We start from the raw sequence: 26024 nt of genomic DNA on the forward strand, positions 1-26024 counted from the left end.
AGTTGAAATGTAGAACTCTCCATAACAGCTGGTTGGTATTTTTGAGACTAATAATTTAGTCACACAAAAAATAAAATCCAACAGTCTGAGGGTGAACAAGGCTAATTGAGAAATCACGTTGAATTCAGGAGACAGTTTAGCAGGAAGAAACAAATTTTAAAATGCCATAAGCATGAATGCACATAATTTCATTATGTTCTAAATCATATGTTTTGAAATGGAGCTTTTTAAGAATTGCTTATATTTAATAGAAGAATCCCTTTAGTCCAAAGGGAAATTTTATTTAAGTATTCCATTTAAAAGGAAATGAAATTTCCTCTGATTTCGTTTCAGCAAGAAAGCGTTGACCTTTTTCATTCCTAGTCATCCTGAAATGATTCCCCCTACTCTTCTTTCCAGACCTTCCCATTAACCACAAACAATTTTTATGCAGACCTAATTATGTCTCCTCTCTTAAACTGTGATATTGCTGCGGGGTTTCCCATATTTACAATGCTTTACCTCCTACGTATACGATTATAATGTGAGCTAGAAAAAGGAAAACTGGAGTTCTGTGTTCCACTTCATGGATTTGCCCTTCTTTCCATTGTGACAGTGATCAAGTAGTTTAAGTGCTTAAATTACTCCAATCTGTTAAATGGGGATAATTATTTGGAGATCATCAGATTAGGATCTAAACAATACTGAAGATGAAGCTACGTTATATGATTTTTATGATTTACTTCCACTTTTATTTTTTCCTTTACTGTATGAATGTATGTAAAAACAGAGAGTGATCGATCTGACCCATCTACAATAGCGTCTGAATGCTGTATGTGCTTTCACGAATTCAAACTCATAACACCATGTACGACAAAGAGCAATTCTAACCTTATTTTGCAACATGGAAATCGGGAACCCAGACTGCATTACAGACACAAGATCAAGCAGAACACTTATGCCAGAACTGGGAACAGAAGCTAAGTCTCTGAAGTTGTGATGTAGTGCCTTTAATCAAGGGGTCCCGCACCCTTGACGAGTACCTTTAGTACTCACTTTGCCTATACCTACCTTAAAGCAACTCTTGAATGTTCTCATAGTAGAAACATTTCTGAATGGATACTGCTACCACTGCACAGAAGTGCTCCTTTTTAACCAATGAAACGTCCAGCTATGGTGTGTATCCCGAAATAAGCAGAACTGAAAAAATGTATATGAAGGCATCAGCAGGAAATGTCCGTTTTCTTCACAGGAAATTGCTTGTTAGAAGAGATTTTATCATACTAACTAGGTAAGTTAGGAAGATCTTAACTTAGATAAAGCAAACCTCAATTTACTTATTTCCCAGAGTAGACATCAGTGCAAACGCAATGGTTTTGGAGCACTGATGCCTTCATCTATTTTCTTCCGGTCCTTTTAAAAAAAAGTTACTGAGATCTTTTGTTCCTCTTTTAAAGACTGCTTCTTTTGGTGCATTTCCCATTGATTGCTTAGAGGGAGAAGAGTAATGAACATGCTTTGATAGCAGATCATAAAGGAGCCATTTACAGCAAGGACTCTGATGCATTGTTCTGTCTTTAAACATGAATTATCCAACACAAGCTATTCACTGAGTGGTAGATTACCAATGAACTGAAACAGTGTTACAGCAACAGCATGTTCCCTTTTGATCAAAAAGGCAGTTATCCCCTCCTTCACTCTTAACTAACAATAGTCCAAATAGTGAACAAGTAGCTTGTTTTGGGGAAGACTCAGACCCACACCATCAGCAAGCCTGCCCCTCTATCTCTGAAGATGAGGCTTAATTTACAGCAACTCTCCCTGTCATTCAGGTTAAGTTTTGAGTACTTTATCCTTTTATCTCTGGAAGATGCACTCAGTTATCTCTTTTGGATCTCTGGTATATCTGTGGCTACTCACACGCTGTCATACTCCTGCTGCCCCCTCCTTTTAATAAGCAGCCACAAACTTTTGATTTTTCTTTTAAGAACTACTTTGGGGACACGGCGGGGGTAGGGGGCAAAACTCGTAACTCTAGCTCAGAATAGCTATCTCAGTTCAAAATCACACACTGGGATCAGGGTGGTGTTTTTTTTTTTTTTTTTTTTTGCCCTTAAAGAGGGAGCAAAGGAGGCCAGAAAAAATAGGAAAAATAACATGAGATATGATCTTTGCAATGCACTGGAGAAGGGAAGCAATCAAGAAATTAACATTGCAAAACAGCCACTCTGAGGCCACACTGCATTTCTAGTGCACGACTACCCAGTGATGAAGGGGTGATGGAGACAAAAGACTGAGCCATACCCAGGAACTTCACTCTCGGACAGCAACGCTTTGGAACTGCGCTTACTATAGAAACAATCTTCTATTCCCACAGGTGTGGGCTACACAAAAAGCAACAGAAGTGTTTTCCCTCCTGCCCTTGTTTCTGAAAATCTTTTATGATTCCACTAAAATTAAATCTGTTTGCAGCTTTTGAAGATATTACCTAATTACGTTGAACATCCCTTACTTCCCTTGTCGAAAATACAACATCCTTCAGCTCTTTTGTGTCTTCTATTATGGCAACAACCATCCTCCTAATTGAAGTAATCCTTGGGAGATGACACTCAATAACAGTTTGGAGTTGTCAAGTTGGTTTTTTTCAGAGGGAAAGTGTGTCTAGGGAGGGGGACTCCTCTCTAACGTGTTCCAGATGTTTCACACACCTGTCCTCACAGCAGAACTCACCACCCTCCTATGGCAAACATGCCCACATGCTGGCATTAGTCAATCTGTGCTTGCGTTACACTAAAGACTTTAACTTACATTTAACTACTAGGGCAGATCAAACACCTAAAATCAAGGAAGTTCAGTCAAAACACACGCTACTTTCCAAATGCTGGTCATATTTTGTTGCAATTCCATTATTATTATTAGTAATAATAAAACAGCTTCCAACATTCATAACAATGACAAAAAGATTGGAGGGCTGAGACCCCTGTGATAAAAACATGCCTCATATGTAATGAGCTGAATCTCAATGTAAGGCAGAAAATGGGAAAGTCATGCAGAAATCAAATGGCAGAGGCCGAGCAACGAATTTCATATGAAAGATAGACCGCACTGAAGCGCTGCTGAAAGCAGAAGCTCTTCAGCTGCGTCCCAGAAAGGCTCACAGTAGTGGTTACACATACTAAGTCATCATCAACAGAAACAGTAGTAACACTTCAGGAAGCGCAAAAGCAAGGTGACAAGCGGTCTAGAAACATTCCTGCCTTTTTGGTATGCAAGTTTACCATCATCTGTCCCAGAAGTTCGGGGCCAAGAACCAGAGCCCCAAGGCAAGACTCTGAGCTAAGCCTGACCTGCCAATAGTTGGTGGAACGATGGTGAGATTGAATATAACCATGCAGTTAAGAGGCAAATGAACATCTCGGAAGCCATGGGCTCAATCTTCACCTCTACCATTATTTCTCTGACTCCATGCAAGTTGTTTCCAAGGCCCTCCCGGGTAGCTGACGCTCCATTCCTGTGAATTAGGTTCCAAGTCAGTCAGTCCCCTAGTAATTCAATATGCCAAACAAAAATAAAAAGCCTTTGCCTAGGAGGTGATCTTATTACCAGGGTACTAGACTGACCCTTACGTGACCTAACACTGGCTGCACTACCGAGTTCAGGTTCCCCATTAGACTTTGAGATACACCCATACTAAGCACTGTGCAGGACCAAGGTAGACTTATTACCACCAATATTACAGAAAGTTCTATGCTGTTAAGGAAAATATTTTTGATGTGCAGTTCAAACTGAGTTAGAAAACCCTTACAGCTAAACTTTCACTGCAGGAGTATCACCCATTGGTCAGACTAGATTTATCAGTGTGGAGGAAGGGATGCATCTCTGCTCCTGCCTGCCTCTACCACATGAAACTAGCCACACAGCATAAATACAAAAAAGAAAAACACAGTATATGTATAGACAAGCATTAACATAAACACAACGCCTCTGCATGTCGCTGTTGGCCTCCTGCCTCAACGCCATTTCAGTTCCAGGGTCTCCCCAAACATGACTATCAACAGCAACTGAGGCTTGAGTTCTCTCCCTTCCTCTGCCTCTTCACCTTATGAGACGTAAGTCCTCTGAGCATGCGAGTGAAGCTAGGAATTCAGACCTGGCAGAGATTGCGTGTTTTATAGAGATTATAGTTTCGTACAGTTTTGTGCTCACCAAAGCGTAAGTAAGTTTTGGCAAGGAGGCATGGCTAATTCTGGAGCTGCCTGGACAATTACAGAGCGTTCAGAAGTACCAAGCTCGTGCAGTAAAGGGACAGGGAGCCATGAAAGAGCGTGCAAGTAACTATACATGACTGAATGCCAAAAAAAAACCCCAAAGTCAAGAAAGTACAGAAACAGTTCTCTGTTCTATCACACAATTTCAGTGCCATGTACTGTCCTCTAGCACACAATTTGGGAACTATGTATTGTCATGTCTATTGGGCATTACGATTGACACGTTATAGCAAAGATTCTGCAAAAAGGCACAGGATCTCCCTTTCCTCACCTACACTGCTGTCTTCACCTATCCTGACAGCCTCTAAGCATTACCCAACCAACAGCATCCCCAGCAGACACTTAGCTGGTGAGTAACAAAACTCCATCTCCTACTGAGATGGACTTCAGCACCCACCCCAGTCATTCTAAAGACCTGCTAGAACACTGATCATTTAAAGACTTCTAAAAATGTCTTAGCGCCATGGACCACTCAGGGAAAAGCTAAGTTTTTAATCTAAAACTGCAGAGTATTTAAACAGAATTCCCCCAAACCTGAAAAATCCTCCAGTGTAGAAAACAGACTAGAATATCATCTAAATAATGGCATCTGCTTCGTTTAAAGTACTGGGTAATTGGGCAGCAAGACTTATTACCACAAATGATCTTTATGGCTGATAACTCTGAAGGACTCTAAAGAAAAACGTTTACATGAACAGTGACAACATTCTAGGTTCAATCGTTAAAATAAATGTAACTCAAAATTTAATTATAACATGGTCAATCTGTCATTTATTCAGCAGGACCAACTCAAAGTATGATCATGATCTTCCTTCTAGTACAAAGAATTATTTAACATATTCAATGACTTCCACTGATAGAGGTCCAAGATCTTCTGAAGCTACCAAGCCTTCACATATAAGATTCTTTATTCCACAACACCAAACACTTCACATTATTTATGACAAAAGATAACAGAGGGTATGCTTTAGAGAAATTTAAACACCTGAGGAAGAAGGTGCCAAAAAAAAAAAAAAGGTGAATGAGAAAAGAGAACACGTAGGAAAGAAATGCACTGATCTGCACTCCCCGTCATCTCACCACTGTGAATCCCTAGAGGCTGCAAGGACAGTTACACTTGCTGCAGCCTTGAGGATTCCACTGTCAAGTTGTGTTACCCTCCAATCTCAGAGTCATTCTGTGTGCCTTTGCAGAGTAAGCTTTTAAAAATGGTTTGAAAACAAATACTGAAGGGAAAAAATAGGTTTCAATTAAGCATTTTCTCCACTGAGTTTTCTAACCAGAACTGCTGTCTTCTGTTTGCTTTTGTTTTTGACTTTCTCACATAGTACAGTGGATGAAGCAGCAAGGATTCCCCCCCCCCCCCAACGCTAAGAAAGAATCAGCAACCTGAATTCCAAAAATGGACCAAGTTAGTAAGAATCAGTCACTCTTGTCCTGGATTAAGGGTGTCTGCATGCGTATATAGCCTGGTATAAACTCTGCACTTCAGTCTCACATCCTACCATAAGTGAAACACTTCAGATCCAAGATACAATTACTGAACTGCAAAGACTTACCTTCATAGCTTGCCTGGAAGCCTTGAGCACTGACCGCATAATCGCTCACAAGCCATAACGACAGCACAACCCCTGTACTCACAATAGGAGCAGGCAGCTGGAAACCCGTTAACCTGAAAGAAATCAAGAGAAAGGTTACACTCACTACTTCTGCCTCTGACCTGCTGGCTAGAGTGGGGCAGCTGCCACTTTGGCCAATACACCACAGCCTGAAAGGGTTGGGGGCGGGGGGGGGCTGGGGGGTGGCACGCAGGGATCAGAACTAAAACACCAGGCTAGCACAGCTTGAATTCAAGAGCTGTTCAGCAAGTGCTGGGCAAACCCATCCTCTCTGCCTATATGACACAGAGCAAGGCTTTTAACACATTCGGGCTTACCAGAATGCCTTTTAATACGTTTCTTCATTGACCATGTTTTAAACCATTCTTTCTACTTCACATGTTATGCACTAGCAATCTGTCTTCTCTGCAGTGCTTTCCTGTCATACACCATTCCAGCAATCAGAGAAAGAGGAGTTAGGATCATAGCACGCTAGCCCCTGGCTCTTATCAGCTCTGTGGTCTCTGAGCAGTCACTGAGCCCTTTGGAATAACTTTCCCTATCCATGAAATGGGAGCAATGTTTAAAGTTTGAGGGAGCCCAAGACATTATTCAATAATATTTATAACATGTTTTGAAATCCTTGAAGTAAAGGCATTAGATAAGGATCTCCGTCATTATACAAGCTACATTAAATTGAACACTTAATCTAAAATAGCAGGAGAGAATAAGCAATAAAACTGATATTACCAATTAACTAAAGACCATCAGGGCACCTATCTTCAAAGAATATTTGCTCTGTAGTTTCACAAAGGAAAAGGTTTGAATTAAGATTCTAGGAATCCTCCCCCACCCATCACACTGAGCCTACAAGAGCGATCCCAAGAGTAGCACTTTTCATCCTACATCTCAATATACATCACAGCAAAGATTGCAATCACCGATTCCTTTTTACTCATGTAGAAAACCAAAACCCAAACCAGTTTGCATAAAATGGCCCAGTAGACATACTGTAGCGATAATACAGACATACACATGCCCACAAACAAGTCAAAGAATAGAAGGAACTGTACAAAAAGATAAGCCTAGGAAACAGAACAAAGACAACATTCCTGAAACCCAGAGACCGGATGTCTCCCAAATTGTCTCCCCCCCCCTCCCCCCCCAAATTGACTCTGAGTCAAATGGCGATTGCTAATTTTATTATAAAAGTTTGGCAATATTTTTAAGTTGGCATTATGGAATCCCAGACACTGAATCTCTGATAGCATATTGACACAGCCTAAGAACAGTTAAAGTACATTTCTGACAAACAATTAGTTTTATAACTTATAATCCTTCTCCTTGCACTTGACTAAGATGATTTACCTAACAGATTTACATAAGGAATCTTTTTTCAAATTGCTCTTACATTAAATTCTTGCCTGCTGTTACCAAGGACAGATTCAGATACAATCCTCAATGCCTGAGAAACGTCCTAAAATCAGACTCTTACAAAATTGTAGGAGCAGTAACTGAGGGAACTCCTTGCCATAGGATAAAATAATGATTACCACATTTGAGCTCAAGAGCATACAAGTTAGACTGGGAGAACAAGTTACAGGGTAAGTGGGATACTTTAACAGAGAGAGCAACCTTAACGCATCAAGGCATAAGCCAACCCCTACTCCCTCTACTCCATCAGTGGTAAATTTAGTTCTCACATGTATACACAGGGGTATATTCACTTCTTTCCATACAGCAGCTAGTCTTTCTTATAGGGAGGACACAAGACCACTCTGATGCATCTAGCCCAGTCCCTTAGGAAATACCTATAAATAAAATTTTCATTCAGAGAACTTCCTCTCCTCACATCTTATATGGGATGAATGAAGAACCACCCATCAACAAAACCAGCTCCTTAATTTTTGGGGCCACCATCCTCTCTCTCGCTGTGGGATCAGATACTAGTACACTGAAGTTTCTAGCCCAAATTTCTCCTTAAAGTGCCCCCTCCAGGCCCTCCAACAAGTTCCAAAGACAATAAAAGGACTTCCCTACTGCTTTTACTCTAGCCCTAATTCAGTAAATCTAAATATTCTGCCAAATGCATTGAACCCTGAATGACTAACGCAGTCAGACATGCTACATCCAAGAACCTTACTAAAGCAAAATTTCTAGTTATCATTAAAATTCACGCATTTGAAAATGACAGTCAAGTCTTAATGGGAGTAAATTACTCACCAGCTCTCAGCATAAAATCCATTGTCTCTACAAGTTGAAAGAACAAGCAATTGCTCCTGTTTATCAAAAATAAAAGTTCTGAGAGGATTTTTTTTTTAAAGGATTCAGATAGTTTTACCACACAGAACTGAAGAAAAGTGCCACAGCTTTTATTAAATTATTTTGCAATTTAATTAAAAGGGCTTATTGAAACCTTCCTGCACTCAAAGTCCAGAAAATGTATGCATTGATTTTAATATAAACATATTGCAGACAACAGAATATCAATTTTTCTTCTCATCCAATCACTGCATACCATTTTATCATTATCTAGGAATTAGACAGCAGATGAGTTTGTTTCTACCTCCAGAACTGTTCTGTTGTCTCTGAACTACGCCTTGGGCATCGTGAGTTCTGTTCACAGCCTATGTACTAAGAGGACCCCACTTTGCATGATTTCAATTCAGGGCAACATTTACATGTGCTCATCTGTAAACAAGTACATATGTCCCATAGGAGTCGATGGGAACTAAGTGCTACCTGAAACAGTGCCGCCCTTAAGGATGTGCTCCTCAGGATTTTCTAGTTATAGAGCCTTAAATAAAAAAGGACGGCCCGTGCATCCACAGTCAAGGCCACTCTACAAATGTTTTGGGACATTTATACACCCCCTTTAATGCTAAAACTAAACTGATTCAGAAGGTAGCAGGAGATAGTGCCTCAACAGGAAAGGTATCGAAAAGGTAACTCTCCCTTTCCATGCCACTAATCTCTGTATTTCCTCCTTCATTGAAAATCCACACCAAGAATGAGATGAATCTCCTCTCATTCCTCACTGAAAGCAGAAGCGAGGATAAAAGTTATTCTTAAACCTTCAACCAACTTGCTATCTTTATACTAGAATTATCTGCTCCTCCCCTCCCTTTTCACTTTGGAAAAGGGATGACTTCATTAACAGCATGACCAGAATACAGATGGGAGGTAAAAACAAGCAGGAACCACGGCCTCTGGGTGGCTGTTGGTATGGACCAAGGTATTCGGGGGAAAGCCAGGACAGGCACAACAGGCCTGCACAAGTTAAGAGGAGGCCATGCAATATTACTCTTATCAGTGCAAACTGCATTGCACTACAAACTATCTGTTCTGTATCAGATACCACAAAGCAAAGCACTTTCATCAGGGAGAGCTCAGCCTAGGACCCAGCTCCACACGGGACACGCTCATCTCACGTTCCAGACCCAGGGAAAGCCAAGCTCGACAGGACACGCTGCCTTGCTCTGACACAGCAAGGGACTCTGTACTCACACGTTCCTCCCTAAATCTGAAGCTCAGGTAAACCTAAAGCATAGGGATCAACACAAGGGCACACAGAACGTGAAATCATTCCCAAACGGCCTCATACGTAAAATAATAATTTCGATATCCCTGTTATTCATTGTAGCAATAATTAGATAAATATGCTAACAAGAAAGAAAAGCAGGAAACACCATTCCTTATTAAGGGCTATAATAAGACGACGAGGGCAGAAATAACAGCACCAATAACCATCTTCCATTTCTTCAGTACCTCTGGCCAAATGGATCAGCGAGCAATTATCCCCTTAAATTGCTTGGGGCTAACACTGACTGGCTAAAGTTTCCACATGTTTTGCACTGGCTTAACTCTTATTATTGTGATCAACTAAGCTAAACCAGAGCCAGAAATACCACTCCATAAGCTTGTCCTTGCATCACAGTACGGCAAAAACAAGATACCAAAAAAAAAAAATCCCAATACAGAAATCCTTTACACTACCTGTGTTCTTTCTTTACCCCAGTACACTACAAACATTGCAAGATACTTCTGGGTATGTAGCTCCCCATTTGCAGGAGAACAGCAGGATCAGCTTCACAGGACAGTTATGCAGGAACTGATTTCAACATGAACCAGTGAGTGGCTAGTGCAACCACTGTCACTTCACAGGGGCTCTGCAGCATCACGTGCACCAATGCTGCTTGGTGTGCCAGCCGCTGCTAAAGCTCAAGACCTCTACCATATGGTGAGGTCTCGGTTTGCTGTCCACATCAACTGCTTTCCACTCCTCAGAGCCCAGCCATCTTGCCTCTGTGACACATTCCCATCTTCCCAACTGCCACAGAATCCTTCCCTGTTGGAAACTTGTCCCATCTGCCAATCAAAGGAGGAAAGCACCAAAGACCGACTCCTTCGCTCAGCAAATTCAACTCACAGCTGAACACTACTCTTTGTCCAAAGAAAAAAAGCAATCAGCCAGAACAGTCTCGATCTCGTCCTTTTACAAATGTGCTCACTTCCTTGTGTTGCATACTATGTTATTCCACTGTATCAAGCACAACTGTATCATGCACAGTGATGCAGGCTTCCATTTTGGAGTGTAGGTGTCATAATTAAAACAAGTACATTATTTTTCTGGTAGGATGCCCACCATCAGCTCAGGCTGCAATCAAAATAGTTATTGCAGCTGCCAATCCAAGAGCCTTTAAAGCATAAAGGCTAGAGAAGTGTCTCAGAACATCTAATGTAAACGCACTGGATTGCATCATTTAACCCAGCATTAAATTACACTACATCATACTTCAGTGATTTTTTCCTGCACGCAATTTAAAGGAGCCCTTTAAAAAGAATTCCCCATCAAATGAACCACTCTTCACTATATATACTTAAAACAACAAGGTTCCATAAGGACTAAAATGACACTCCTGCCTGACATACTATCCTAGGACAACATTCAAGCCAAGTCTTTTCAAGTCCGAGTGTAAGAAACTATGATTAAAAAAAACCCCACCACCTCAGGGTGAGAGCAGCCCTTTGGAAAATCACGTCTGGAATCAGCAGCTCATTCTTACGCTACACTCCCAGGTAAGAAGGCAGTAGATAACCTCATGCAAAGTTATTTGAAAGGTGAATTCAAGAAGTATTAGACCAACCCATTATCAGCTGGAGCCAACAGAAAGACCTCAATGACTTCAATGGACTTTCAATTAAGTTTTATACGCCTTTTTCAGCTAAACAAATAGCCCATAGACATAATCTCACTAGCTTCAAGACGACTACATATATGTTCATTCTTTCCTCTGTAAAATGGGTGCGAGATGGGCAATATTAACTAATATTTGCAACTTTCTCTAAAAGCTGATAAAAAATATCTTTAATAAACACAGAATAAGCAAGCTATTAACAAGACTACCCCAAATCACGTAGCACAAGGAAAAATATGCTTGAGCTGCTGGGTGCTGGAAAGCAGCTTCCATTCAGCTACAGGTAACTAGGCCTCAGAAAACCAAGGTTATCAGACTGGAAGTCTGTGCACGAAGTGTATGTCAGAGGCCAGAGCTAGAAAGGGCTGGAGCTCAACCAGGGAGTTTTCCAGAACGAGGAAAAACTGCTGCAAAGGAAAAGAGATAAAGCTGTTCTCTCTGGACAGAGAGAAAGGGACAAGAAATCACCAGCTCATACCGCAACAAGAAAGCGGCACATCAGACACGAGGAAACATTTCTTTCTGGCAAAAAGGAGAGTGAAATTCCAGAACAGAATTCCTGGAAGACTGCTGCATTTTCAGTTCAAGGAATTACACTGGTGCTTTCTATAGGTCTTCTCTGCAAGTGTACCACAGGCTGCTGCCTCTTTCACACATCCGATTCCTTCTATTTTCAGCACAAAGAACTACAAATCTTTTCCCTCCTTTTCAATAGGCATGGATGAAATACCCACCTGAGGAGAGCGCCAACTCACTGAATGTTATTTCCCCACAAAATTGTCTTCTTCAGAACTTTTTTCTCCAGTCACTCTCGTCAAATATTTTTTTATGCCTTCCTGCATATTATTTTTATTAAAGAAACAAGCAATTACAGTAGGATTTGTTCACCTTTTTTTTTTTTTAAAACATATTGACAGAATAACTGATGTCATGAATGCCCTCATTAATCACCAAAGGAAGCAAGCAGGGCACAAGCAGAGGACAATTCCAGACCATGCATACTGCAGAACACTTAAAAAAAAACCAGTTGTGCCTGCAAGGCAGGACTCGCTGGTATTGCTTGGACAGATGCCCTTTAATTTTGAATATCCCTTTAAGGCTGAAAGGGTGCTCTGGACAAAAACCACTCAACTAGCTTATAATGATAGTGTAACGACACAGGAAAAGTTTCGATTTGAATTTTGGAAGCTATTTGTCTTCACTGGCATTAATTCCATGTATTCTTGATTAATTTAATCCCTCCCACTTACTGCAAAGATAAATCAACTCCAAGGAAAGAACCAAAATGTTTATCAAGTAAAGCAGTCAGTTCTTGTTTTCAACGGGTGTTCACGCAAATGTACTGTTGGCAAAAATGTACTTTCGGACTTGATTCCACAGAACACAAAGCACACTGCTCCTGAATGGGAAAGGTTTTCAGCTCAGTTTTCCTGTAAGCAAGCAAACAGTCCCAGAGACTAAGAGCTCAAGTGTTTTTGCAGGTTAGGACTCGAATGCTCAGTCCCTGGAAGACAAACTCGGCAACTAACAGTCACTGACTATTGTTTTTATTTTAAGATAATTATGATGCATGGACTTGAAAACCATGCAGCAGGCTCAGAAGAGTACAGTATTGCAACCAAGGAATGAGGATTTATCTGATCAATGTAAACAGAAGTCCACTTTTATGTATTTTTGAAAAAAGTATAGAGACAGAGTTAATTCATCTCCAAAGCTCTACACAAATATTACTGTAGCCCATGCGGGATTTGACTACCATCAAAATTCCATACTGCACCAAACATGGTAGTTGCACAGACTCTGCCCAAAAGAGAAAAGGATTAGGAGAAACAGGTAACTTGATGAGTAACAGAATCAATGAGACCTTGTAATCCATCCAGAAGTGCTGCAGTTCTTCTCTACCCACCTGCCTGTTTTCACCAAACCAGTAGGAACTCGCTGTCTTTGAAACTTGAATGACTCCTGTCAAACTTGGCTGAGTTAGCCAAATGAATTTAAAATTTACTGGGGCAAGATAGTGTGAAGGGCAGTGACCTCTAGTTAAAAGAATCTGATATCTCCATTGTCCCAATCTTCACTCGGTCCATGGTTTTATTTATCTATTTGTTTAATATTATGCACAAGGCACGCTTGGCACAAAGAACTCATTTCAAGCATGGCAGAGACGAATGCTGATTTACTCAAATTGTTGGAATGTTTTAAGCTCAAAACCAAGCTGCTTTTATTTTTTGAATCAAGCTACAAACAGATCCTGAACAAATACCTTCCATCTTATGCATTTTGCAAGAAACATACCAGTAACTCCTTATATAGTCTCTGTTCATATTTCACAAAGCAACTCCAATCTACTTTGCTGCCAGTCAAAGCCATGTGTCCCATTTTATTCCATGCCACCTTCCAATCTTCCCATCTGCCCAGCTGGTTGATGATAATGTTTTAAAGTATCATCATCAGTTGGCTCCTCCTAACATATATTTTTCTTACAGGACAGTAATAAGCTTTTTTTTTTTTTTTTTTTAAAAATACACTATCTTCCTCTGTCACTTAAATTCACTCACTCCTCAATCTTTGCCAAAAGAATGATTCTACCATTTCACAGCCCAGCACAGAAATCAGAGAAGGTTGCTACATCTGTAAAGACACAAATGTTTGAGTAATTTTACTGAAATAAACAGGATTTGTGATAAAAACATGTACAATAAATGCATTAAGCAAAAAGCACATGATGACAGCAAAGCTGCTGAATTTGCTGCTGAAACAGCTCTTCCAGATGACAAGAGTATACTACTAACTTGGTTGAGAATATTTCAAGGTACATAGCACCTCTGTAGATCTCTGGTGTTAGACTACCCATAGACTGGCACACTGATACCAACTTCTCTCTAGCCAGATCTGGACAAAATTGCTATGTAGGGTCACATGGTCAAACATCACAAATGTTTTTTGGAAAAAAATCAAGCCCCCACATTTGTTCCTTTCAGGACAGCAGCATCCAGGCTTCCTAGTTCAGAGAACCATTCTGTCTCTGTCAACTGGGGGGCTTGGGAGGCAGAGAAGAGATTTAGATCCTTTTTTCACCTGAAGAGACAGTTTATTATGGCTCTAATTCAGGAATCCACTTAAGCATGTGCTTAATTTTTTAACATATGCAGTAAGTCAGACAGATGAAAGCAATCTCAGTGCATGCTTAAAATAGGAATGCGCTCAGCATTCATTTCTCCTGAGCAGGAATCTCCTGCTACGGTTTTCCAAAGCAGGTACCAAGGTACAGCATGGCCAGCCGCTCCCTCAGGCCCAGGGAGCCCAGCTGGCAGGGACCCATCCCACTGCCCTCACATGAGGGGCTGGGACAAGCCAGGGAAGTAGCAGCCTAGAGCCGAAGTCATCAGGCAAGGTCATAGTGATGAGACTGGTCCAAGGTCAAGCCAGGAGCCTAAGTCTGTGAGCCAGGGCCAGGATCAGGCCCAGTGAGGGCCCCAGGTCAGACACCACCCCGTGATCCCCCAGCAGGTCCAAGTCCAAGTCCAAAGCAGCTGCTTATGTAGATACCACAAGGCCTGCTGGGGCTGCATCCTCCTCCAAGGCTGGCAGATGAATACAAAGCTGCATGATAGCCAGCTGCAATATTCAAACAGAGCCACACAGTTTCTTTGACATTACAAATGCACTTACTAAAACTATCATCAGGCAGGCTTACATAATCTCATCTCATGGGAAGACTTCAAGGAACAGGTTCAAAATAAAGTAATGCACCTTCTGATTAGGTAGATGTGATAAAAATGTTCTCTGCATTGGCGTTGAGCACTTTCCTATGGGAAGGCTGCGGTTTCAACAGACAGAGGTTGAATTTTATCAGAAAGGTGACATATACATCCCGTAGTGGGGTTTTTTTGTTTGTTTGTTTGTTTTTTATTTTTAGAAAAGTTAACCTAGAGCTTTGCAAACAGTTCTCAGTCTCACATGGAGAATACAATCAGATCTCATCTGCCAGGGTGACTTAGGAATCAACTTCACTTTCTTCTCCTCTCCATGCCAAGCATAATTCATCAAACCACAAAGAGTCCTTTGCTTACCTGTCTGACGCTGACAAAGGCTTCATTAACTAACATAGTCTCTGGGGACAGTCACAGGGCTCATAAATCCCACTGTGGATGGATTTCTCTGCTCATTTAAAATGGGTTTTGGGTCAATTCCCACTAGAAAAGTGTTATTTATAGGGCCTAAAGCCTGCACAGCCACCTCAAATATATGAGGCCTTCATGGCTCTCAAGCTGCAAACAGGTACTGAGCATCAACTCTCAATAAATCTGATTTTTTCCCATGCAATGCAACAGAGTAGGAAGAGCACAGACTCGGAATTTATCGTGTCCCTTCCATGTTCATTTTACCCTTACTTTGTCAGGTAGCTAATGAGATGCTAGCAGATATCTGAAAAACTTTGCCATTCAAATTCCCCATCTTAATATTAAAAACCCAAAAGAAAAAAAATCCTCAGAAAAGTTTGCCAAATTCTTGTAACCTCTTGGGAAAGCTGAGCTGACATTCTGAGGTCAATAAGGACAAGCATGGATGAAAACCAAGTAAGGCTCAACAGTGTCAATTCAAAACTTGGCAGTTCTGGGTTATTTTCCGGCTAGTCTCAAAAAAAACAAGACAAAAAGTCATCAGGGGTGTGCAATTCAGTAAATGGGAAAAATAAGTTCTCAGAACCCCCTGCTACTCACATAGAGCTCAGTAAGCAACAAGAAAGCGTTACCATAGTGGGAGTGCTATGAATATCCCCACGTTCACATCAGCCATTAGCAACATTACCTCTTCTGCTACATGCTGTGCAAAAACAGAGCGTGCCCTATGGCCTGAAAAGCTTTAAATGCAAGCAGACATGTAAGTTCAAAATAGCCTTAAAGGTAAGAAAGGCAAGGTAAATATGAACACTCTGAGGACAAAAGCATTCTTAAACAAAACATCACTTTCCAACTCCTTTGAGCTTGCCCATTTGGGAGGCAGCTTTTGAAATCACAGCACTGAAAGTTGCAACTCCATGGCTATGTTCTCAGATTTGTCACTAGCCTGCTAAATGGTTTCAGGCAATCCACTTAACCGTGTGCCCCTTCCAGGTCCCAGTTCTCTCTGTATACAATCCTGACCACCCAGAAGTCTTGCAGGGATGTTTAGAGGCCTCACATGTATTTAACAGCATATCTCAAATGTGTTTGAGAGCATATCCATTCCTGGATCACAGGTGCCAAGCATTAGACTTACAGCAATCACAGGTATTGTAAAATGGGATTGACAACAAGATATAAATCACCCTCACTTAAACACTGTAGTAGGGCCAAGTAGTTCCCAGAGCTGAAAGCAGCTCGCCTTCACTAACTAGTTTTTTTTTATTAAAAGGCCTGTGAATTAAGAGACATTACTTAAAAATAAACCTATAAGGTACTCCCACAGACTCTAAATCAAGCCCACGGCCAGGTGATGTAGAGAAGCTTCCTTTCCTCAGTATGTTTTTTTCAGCCCCAAGGAGAGCAAGTGACTCTGGCACCTTCAACTTAAAAAAAAAAAAAAAAAAAAAAAAGTTAAGGAGTCCAAGGCAGAAGATCGAATGAAGAGACTCTGGGTCACACTGCAATAACTGCAGATGCTAATAAGGAGAACTAAGCACCCTCATGTTGTAACCAGAGCGTATTTAATGAAGCATATTCCTTTTTGCAATACAAGAGGTATATGTGTGTGCATCTGTTTTCTTTTTGGAGCAATAACATGTCAGTTTGAAAAGATTTTTGACAGTCACTTCCATCTAGAAAGCGTGACAGAATGGTAAATTATTTTTCTAGCCAGAAGAATATTTACTACACAATCAATGACATCAGAAGAGAATACTATTCCCTTCGGGGTACTGCTACAAATGCTTTTTCTCCTCTTTATTTTTAACCCCAGGCAGCTACTTTCAGCTTATTTCCTTAAATCATTTGCATCAACAACGTAAAGCTGTTTGGGGAAAAGTGTCAATTTAATGTCCTCCTCTATGTTCCCCCCCCCCCCCACCTTCTATTCAATGGGTTTATAATGGTTTCATTTAGAAATATTTTCCAGTTTTAAAGCACCTTTGTTTCCTATTTGGACAGATTACTACACAACTTCCCCCCGACAGCACCTGAAGTGCAGCTGTAAAGGAGCTGCCTACTGAAGAAGAGGACTGTAACTCACTGACCAAGTAGTGATTTCTGCACACACAGTGAATACAAAACAAGTCAAACCAGCAAAGCAAATCATGCATCTAACCCTTCTCACCCCAGCCACATGACACAAACGATGGCCCTTCCTTGTGCTTCTGCAGAAAAGCATGCATTTCCAGCATGCTCACCTTACCTACTTGAGACCAAATGAATAAGACAGAATTACTAGAATAGAGAAGTATTGAACAGCATCACACAGCTGTCATTATCGAGCCATCTGGACATTTACTGAAACAGTACCAGTAACATCCTGCTGAAGTTAAACATGTTCTTTAAGTGATACGCTGAAAAAGGAAGAAAAATGAAAGGAACACCAAGTAGCTGCTAGTGTTCCAGGTGAAATACCTTTTTGGAAGCCCATAGTCCATGCTAAGCCATTTAAATGGCAGGACACACAAGGGGCAACTAAAAAAGACACTCAAATCCCTCCCCTCACAGGAGGGCAGCACATGTCTGAAAGAAAATGGACAAAACTCAAATGGATTCAATACCAATGAAGGAACAAATGCAGTAACAGCAGCGCACTGCTGTCATTTTGTGTGCCACAAGTTATTTCTCGATTTAGCTGTCAAGCTGGGCAGTGTCAGCAGGAAAGTTTTGTAAACAGTAGAACAGAGAAAAGCTTTGAAGAAAGCCTCAAAGGAGGCTACCATGGGAGCCGGGAGAACATGAGCAAAGAGCCCACATTATGCCTACACACGGAGATACACTGAGCAAGCGCGTAAGCTAGAGATGCCTACCTAATCCTTCACGGGGGAACACTGCAGTGGCCTGTCACCTAGCCACTCAGGCCACTCACAAACGGATCCAGGAAAGGAAGAGAACAAGCCAAAATTTCACTGAAGTCTTGATAATTAGCAGCTATAAAATGTTTAATGGGACAGGATTTACTTTTCAAAAAATATTTTCCCCCCATACATGGTAAATTTGTAATTTACTTTCAGTTGATGAGCAGCAAAACTGACAAGCGTACATCTATTGTTTCTGAACTCAGCAGAGAGCATATATACACAGGCCATTAACTACAGAGGCATGACTGAGACACTAGCATGCCATCTACCAGCAATAAACTGAAACCGGTAACATACATACAGACAGTACAAAACTGCACAAACAAACAAGGATTTCACCTGCTATCATAGACTCTCTCCATAAATATTTGGCTGGTTGAGGAGTAGCTCCATTTTCAAATGATTCCCTTCTGTTATGCTCCTGCCAGTAAATACGCTTGTGTACAAGAAAGAGATAGTGGAACAAAACGAGGACACTGTGAATGTCGGCCTGATAATGAAGCAGCATGTCTTTGATACCCTAAAATAAGTCAACTTCCAAGACTCTTCCACTTTCTGGCGAGGCCAAGATTTCTCCCCAAGCAATACTCGATCATCAAATCTAACTTCACAATTTAACAGAGAATGTGAGATTTCATCATAAAACCACCTCTTCCTCTTGAGGATATTTCCTGTTGAGAACCAAAAGCTAATAAGACCAAAGAACTCTGAAAAAATACCGTTTCCCATGAGCAGTAGTTGAACACATCTGAAGGCCAAAGGCCTCACTGTTCAACCACGTGAGCAATGCCAGAACACGCCGGACATCCAAGAGGATAAGTGTATAGACATAATCAGGCAAAAGCTTTAATTATGGCCTTGTCAGTACAGTATCCTTAGTACACAGGCACCCCTATTCCTCCCGTTTTCTTTGTTTGAACACCAAGAAGCTAAAGCCATGTAACTGGAAAGAGCCAAAGCTGGCCTGCAGAGTGAATCCAAGTCTCATCCGTCAAGTCTGTGCATCCCTCTGTACTCTTTAAGCATACAAAATGAGAATTCAAAACTAGACTTTAGACATCAGCCTTGAGAGAATTTTTACTTCCCTCAAGTGAATATAAAGTGGCAGCATAAGGCAAGCACTGTTCTGCCCAGGTGATCCCCGGACAGACAGCTTGGCAAGACAGTTTAGAACCATCCTGGATATTTCCACATAAACTGCAGCCTCAGAGTAAAAAGCAAGGTATACCTTAACTACAGTAACTCTTCAAGAATTTAATTTATAATACTTATTCATTGCCATTAAAATTTTATTAAGGAGGAAATAGCAGGAATTTACATTCTATACAGCACACTGGTTTCTACAAAGCTAGAAGAATTAAAGAATCACCCAAACAGAACAAATACAAAACAATACAAGTTGTCCTTCCTAGTCAATCAGCGAGTTAACAGAAAAATTTGATTTTTAGAAGAGGTGCTGGATGATGGGAAAAACCCTGAAACAAATCCCATGGCTTCTGCTCGTTTGACCTGTGTGGCACTGTTTGTTCTTGTGTTAGTCACTTCTTTTTCTGCTCTCATACTCTGTCTGCCACAAATAGAGGAACCGTAAACAACTTCAGTCAGCGGTTGCCTTGCCATGCACCTACGTAGTTGAAGGCCCCCATTTCAATAGCCAGAAATTATATTTAAAAAATGCTAGACAGAATAAAAGCTTTTCACAAATCAATTTTAAACCTGGATCAGTGACAATATAATACCAAACAGTACAAATGAAAATATGCGCATGCTTCCTAAACCTTTTATTCCAGTATAGCACTACTGATCAACCTCAGGCCTAACTGTTATAAAATAGTTAGATATAAGGAAAATCACTGTCTTTGGATAGCACAAGCCTTTATGTTTTTGAAACAGTTACAAAACTGCAAAGACAATTAGATTCTTCATTAAGAAAAAGGACTAGAGGTCAGCAGTTGCTCTTGCAGCACACCAAAATCCAATTCCAAGTATCTAAAGGGAACCTTGCCACCCTCTGCAGCTCAACAGGAGTATAATGAATTAGTGTCAATGGGCACTGAAGATTCGTCAATTTTCTATTCGAGACTGCAAGTAATAACACTCCACAATTTCACTGTATCTTCAATGATCTTGTAAGAGCGTATCACGTCCTGCAGACCTTCATTAATTTTGATAAAAGGGAAACACACACTGACCAAAGAGGTGCTTTGCCTGAGAAACTCTCAAGGTCAGACCTTAAAAGTGAGATACAAATGCTTCATTGACCTAAAGGTTCACTGGATTGAAAATATGAGAGGTGCACACGCTTTTCCTCCTTTCAGGAGGAGGCATTAAAAGTCAAGAGTTGTGAACTATATCTGTTTCGTACTTTAACTCTCTTTCCCCACCCTAACAAACAGATCCTTCAGCTGGAGTCTTTTAAGCATTTTGCAAATCATTTCACTTGCAAAAACAAAACATCATGAGGTCACTTTACAGTTGGGAAAACTGCATTTCCAATGGCCTTGGTACACAGCCTATGCTCTTTGTGGAAGACAGACACCAATTATCAATGAAGAAAGTGGTGATCTTGGTGTTAGCTGATGTCAATGCGCATTGACAAGTGAAACTATTTCTGAAGACCTCATTCTGTACTAATAAAGTCAAAATACCTTTTGCATAGACTCCTATGCAAGCAGGATCAGACTGTAGTCATTTTTTTCATCATACAGTTCCAGTAACACTGGAAATGGGCAACTAATAGCTAATAACTCACTGTGCAGCCTAAGGCAATTTGCCAACGACTCTGTGCTGCATTCTCCCCTCCTCTAGCAGAGGAAATACTGTAGACCTACCTGCACCTTCTCGAAGCATTCGTTAATCTAGAAATGAGAAACACTGTACAACTGCTGTGGGTTAGTTCAATTTCTCTCCCTCCACTGCTAGGAATCCAATCTCACTTGCTCTGACCCCAAACGCTCCCCCTGGCTTGGTAAATTGCCACTTCTGCTAAAAGAATAAAGGCAGTTCCCTATCTAAAACAATGATTCATGAAAACTAAAAATGTCTGTGACAGCATCATCTTAAACATTACATACCTACGCAATAAGGCAACAAATTTCTTAGCATAAAACTTTTAGTTGTACAAGAGCAGGAAGCTACTATCGTAAGCTATCCTTGATCAGGAACAACAAGAAAGCAAAAAGCCCATGAACTTTGTTAGAGATCTCACTCTCCGAATGCGTTACCTGGAATCCTGCAGATGCGGGCACTGCAGGGTCTGCAGCGATCATAAATCTGATTGCACTCAGACTCCACTGCACTCTTCTTTTGTTACCTAAGAGGCTTGTAATCACCCTATCAGAAGTCAACTTGAAGTAAAACCAAGCATCAGCCAGAGAGACCCAGAGGGGGGATATAATATCCATGGACTTGCTCTGTATTATCAACAAAGCAGCCCTATGTTGGCAGAGAACAAAAACTGCACAAAGGAAAAGCTGAAGAGCAAAACGTAGCGCATCAAGCGATGAGAGGTTAGAAGTAGAGTCCAACACAACTCCTGACTGCTCAGTGCACTGACCAGACGTCCCTGGCCAGCAAACAGAGACGTCCTGCAGCACAGCACTTCATGGGTGTTTCCCCTTCCTTCCCCCCATAGCTAAACACCTAAGAAATATGAGGCTTTCATAACTTGAATCAGCTTGGGCATGGAAGACTAAAGCCACCACCACTCTGCCCAGAGTTTCCGTATACTTTTAAAATTTACCTTTAAGATCTATCTCGATTACTAATGGCATTCAGTATTCACAGACCTATCAAAAACAGAACGTTCCAGCTCACTTAGTCAAATCTATGGGCTATTGCCTAATCATAGAAAATCTTTCTATACCGAGCATACCTTAATATGAAGCAAGAGTCAACGTCAAGGTTTGCGGCTAGATTTTACCCATTAACATGGTTACTCAACAGTTTAAAGGGAATATAGAACACAAAAACAATTCCGAAAATAGATTATTTGTGCAACAGCATTGCCCTAAGGTCCAATAACAACAGACAGCCCACAGTACTAAACACACAGCAGGGAACAGCTACCTGGAAGAGATATCAGTTTGACAGAAAAAAGGCAGAATAACCACCAGCAAGGAAATTACTTCCCCAATTAGCGTTTACTCCGTGGGCATAAATAAAAGGTTCTGGTTCTCCGCAAGATCCTGTTATATCAGGTATGGTACAGGCCACAGCACAAGGGCAGGTCCTACCACAGATTGCTTGTATTGTATAAGAAAAGTTATGTCATGAGAGAGGAGTTCCTTCAACTCCTAAACCAAGATCAAAATCTGTTCAACCACCCTATTTCTCCATCTGCTTAACTGGCTGAAGAAAGGTGAAATCAGCCTCAAGCCTCCCCCTAAGCCTGTTGTATTCAGCAAGGTGCAGAAAAAACCCTCTCATCCCCAATTTCATTATTAGCTTATATCCCTCCTCATCTTGATAAACACTGTCCTTGATAAATAAGGAAAAAACTGAATATAGCCTGTCAAAACGGACCAGCCTTAGATGCAGTTTCATTAACCCCATTAGCTCTTATGGATATTCAGATCTGGTTCCTCTCAATTACGTCACAGACAAAGCGTATCGTCAGATGACGAATACTAATTCCTCCAAGAATTTCTGCAGCAGTCTTAAGTCAACACAGCACAGAACGAGTCCCAGCAAATCCAACACCCACCCTTCCACAGCACCATCACAGCACAGTCCCAGCTAAACTACAGGAATCCACACGCCCGCCCTGTGATCATATTATTACAAATCCCAAACAGCCCCATGTGTTTGGCCTCTATTTCAACTTCCTCATCTGCAAACCAAGAACATCATGCCTTGCATGCACAAACTGCATGAAAAACGTAAACGACATTAACAGAGATACTTTAAATTGATTAGAGAGACTAGATAAACTGTTGCTACTTATTAGGAAGTGAATTTGCTCTGCCTGCATTCTGCTGCGAATGAAGCCAGAATCTCAGAATGTTACTTTAAACCAGCTTTGCATCTTTGTAAGCAAGGGCAGGTATCATGCGTAGGAGGAATTCTCTCCTTCACTTCTCCATATGTCATCATCTCCTCTCCCACTATGAAGCACAAGTCACCCAACCCCATTTTTAAAAATGGCAATCAAAAGGTTATCAACAAGAAACAAGCAAGATGCAGTATTTCTGTATCTGTAAATAGGTCACCCCAATGGATAGTTCACCTCCCATCAGTGGTATCATACAGTATTAAGATCAAGCAAAATACTTAACCTTTCAATCAAGTAAACATGGCAGAGAGACCGTAGGCACTGACGGCAATCTTCCTCTGAACACTCTTCAGTCATCTTTCAGAATAGGCAACTCCCTCTAGCAAGCAATGCCAACTTTAACAGAAAACTGAATAATATTGAAATATGAGCTAGAAGATAACAATTATTCTGTGCCACCAAATTGAAGGTAGCACACATTTCCTCCAGGCTTTAAGAAGCTACTGTGATAGCCGTTTGCAAATGCTTTCTGTCCCACTGCACATTCCAGAGAGACATCAGAAGGGGACAGTTCTCACAGCTGTGTAGCTATGCACCTCCTAGCCACTTCTGGGGAAATACGCCAGTTTGCAGTGAGGTTTCAGCTACAAAAGAATTCATTTATTCTTCTTGATTGGCTCAAACTTTCTTAGCCAAATAAATTCAGTATTATTTGATCATTGCACCTTGTAACATTTCCATGTTACATGTGAAGCAAAGCTCACAGGTTGCAACAATGTAAGCGTCTTCATTTTGGCTCATCCCTGCCATGGGTCAGGAAATAGGCACAGTAACAGTCCCTCCTAGGGAAGGACGCGCACATCCCACCCCTCAGCCCTTCTAGAGTAATTTTGGAAGTTTCTTAGAAGCAAAAATAAACAAACAAGCAAATCACATTTTCTACATTGACTAGTCCTATTCTGAGCATAAATTTGGAGCATCAGAACAAAGAACCGTGGAGCTCTGTTCCCACTGGGACCTCTATGTGTTACTATAATACGGATAACAACATATGGTTTAAATTCTTTAGTATGAACAGGTTTATCCAAGGAGTGTTTATCCTAAGAGCTTACTAAAAATGAAGTATTAACACATACATTGCAGCTTTCTTTAGATCACCTTTTGGCAAGTTACTTTTCTGGTTTAATGAGATGAGAATGCTTCTGATTAATAGTAAAAGCAAGCTCCTGATTAATAGCCGAAGAAAGTATGCTACGTTTAAACAGAAACATTTGAGTGCTGATCCCGTACTGAAAGGACTAAAGATGGTCCATGTTCTCTGACGAGGTTTCTGGTTGCTATCACAATCATAACCACTCAGACCACGTAAACCTGCTGTACCTGACATGTCCTCCAAAACACGCAAGATGATTGCATGTCCCATTCTTACAGTGCCACCTAGCCAACAAGAAGGTGGGCCTACTAGTCTCACATAGGAAGCTGTGAGACCTTATTAATAGACCTTTATTTAGGAAATCTAACATTTCTCTCCAACTCAGCTCTTGACCAGCCGCATGCCCTTGAGCGAGTTCCTCCTTTTTTCTGCGTTGCCTTTTCTTGCCTACTTGAACTAAAAGATGTTTTGAACACAAACTGTCTGTTTGCTATGAGCAGCACAGTGCTCATCACAGTAAGACCTAGACCAAAGCACAGCCCTCTGATACCGCTGTTATAAAACATTTTTGAATCTTAAGTTAGAAGATAACAAGTAAGAGGGGAATATCCACAGCATCATGGATTTCAACCCTGAGGTAAAACAAGTGCAGCCTGTCCCATTGAGGCTATTCTTCTAAACAATGAGTATTTGCCATCCACAGATCTGATAAGAGACCTGTGATCCACGTAGAAGTTATTCTGGAACCTGCAACCCTAAGAGCTAGGCCAGAACAAGCGCTGGATTCCATTACATTGAGCTGAAGAACCAACCTGTGTGGTTTCAACACTCCTTCCTTCATGCTACACCCTCAAAATCAGACCTGCAGCAGAACTTCTATCCGAGTCCATGGGTCTGGATGGCTCTGCATTGAGACAAGGCAAAAAAGTCATGACTTCAAACACAGTTTGTGCAAGGTGAAGTGATTTAATTCTCTCACATGGATGCTTTTGTCTTGTCTTTTTAGCTCCCTTCAGGAAAACAGGTGTAGATAGGTGAAGTTACCAACTTACTGTATGTATTGTAAATATTTTTTCCTGGTATCTGAGTGTCAGCCTGAAACTTCAAATAAGGAAGTTAGCAACTCGTTTAGGATTCTTACATTAAAAAACACCCTGTAAATTATCAGCATCAGAGGGAAAAGCTTGAAGACATCATGTGGGTTTCCTTGTTTGCTCTTTTTTTGTAAACCACTGTCTCGTTATATCGCAAAACAGTCAGATCTGAAAAGGTGCAGAGTCTCCCAAATCCCATAGCAATCTCAGATCCATAAATAACTCCAAATATTCAAATTTTAGTCAGGGCTCTGCAGAGCTTCTAAGCCCAGCACTGTGGCAAACCAATCAGGAAACCAACCTGACCGGAGCATCCTCTTAACAATGACACAATCAGCAAAGCCCAATGGGAATATGTGAAAAGAGCATTCTTCAGCAACTGCAGTTTTCAGCGCAGATCTCCACACGTGTCCCTCCGATCCCACTGGTAGTTCAGAATATTTAGGAACTTGGAGGATGGGCATTTGGGAGAGTTTGCTCTGGTGTAATGAGCACAAACACTGCTCGAGAGAAGGGAAGCTACATGCATGCATCACAGATAGTTACAAATCTCATCTGAACTGTTGAAAACATGCAGCTCTTCTGCTCAAGTCTAGGAAGAGAAAAATCTACAAGTCATCGCTGTAGTCAGTATCCAAGAAGATTCTGCTATAACAGTCCCTTCTGAAAGCCAACGTATGGCAGTAGGAAAAAGCAGAATTGAGTCCTTGC

At 41.1% G+C, this 26024-nt stretch overlaps 1 protein-coding gene across 1 annotated transcript in view; it reads right to left on the reverse strand.

The window, feature by feature from the left end:
* Nucleotides 1–26024, reverse strand: part of CSMD2 (CUB and Sushi multiple domains 2) — a 373566-nt gene that overhangs the window by 284654 nt on the left and 62888 nt on the right. The window contains exon 4 of the mRNA XM_068917408.1: nucleotides 5807–5919. Coding sequence (XP_068773509.1) covers nucleotides 5807–5919 — 113 coding nt within the window. The remainder of the gene's footprint in view (nucleotides 1–5806; nucleotides 5920–26024) is intronic.

The sequence above is a fragment of the Struthio camelus genome, chromosome 23, assembly GCF_040807025.1.
Source record: "Struthio camelus isolate bStrCam1 chromosome 23, bStrCam1.hap1, whole genome shotgun sequence".
NCBI lineage: Eukaryota > Metazoa > Chordata > Aves > Struthioniformes > Struthionidae > Struthio > Struthio camelus.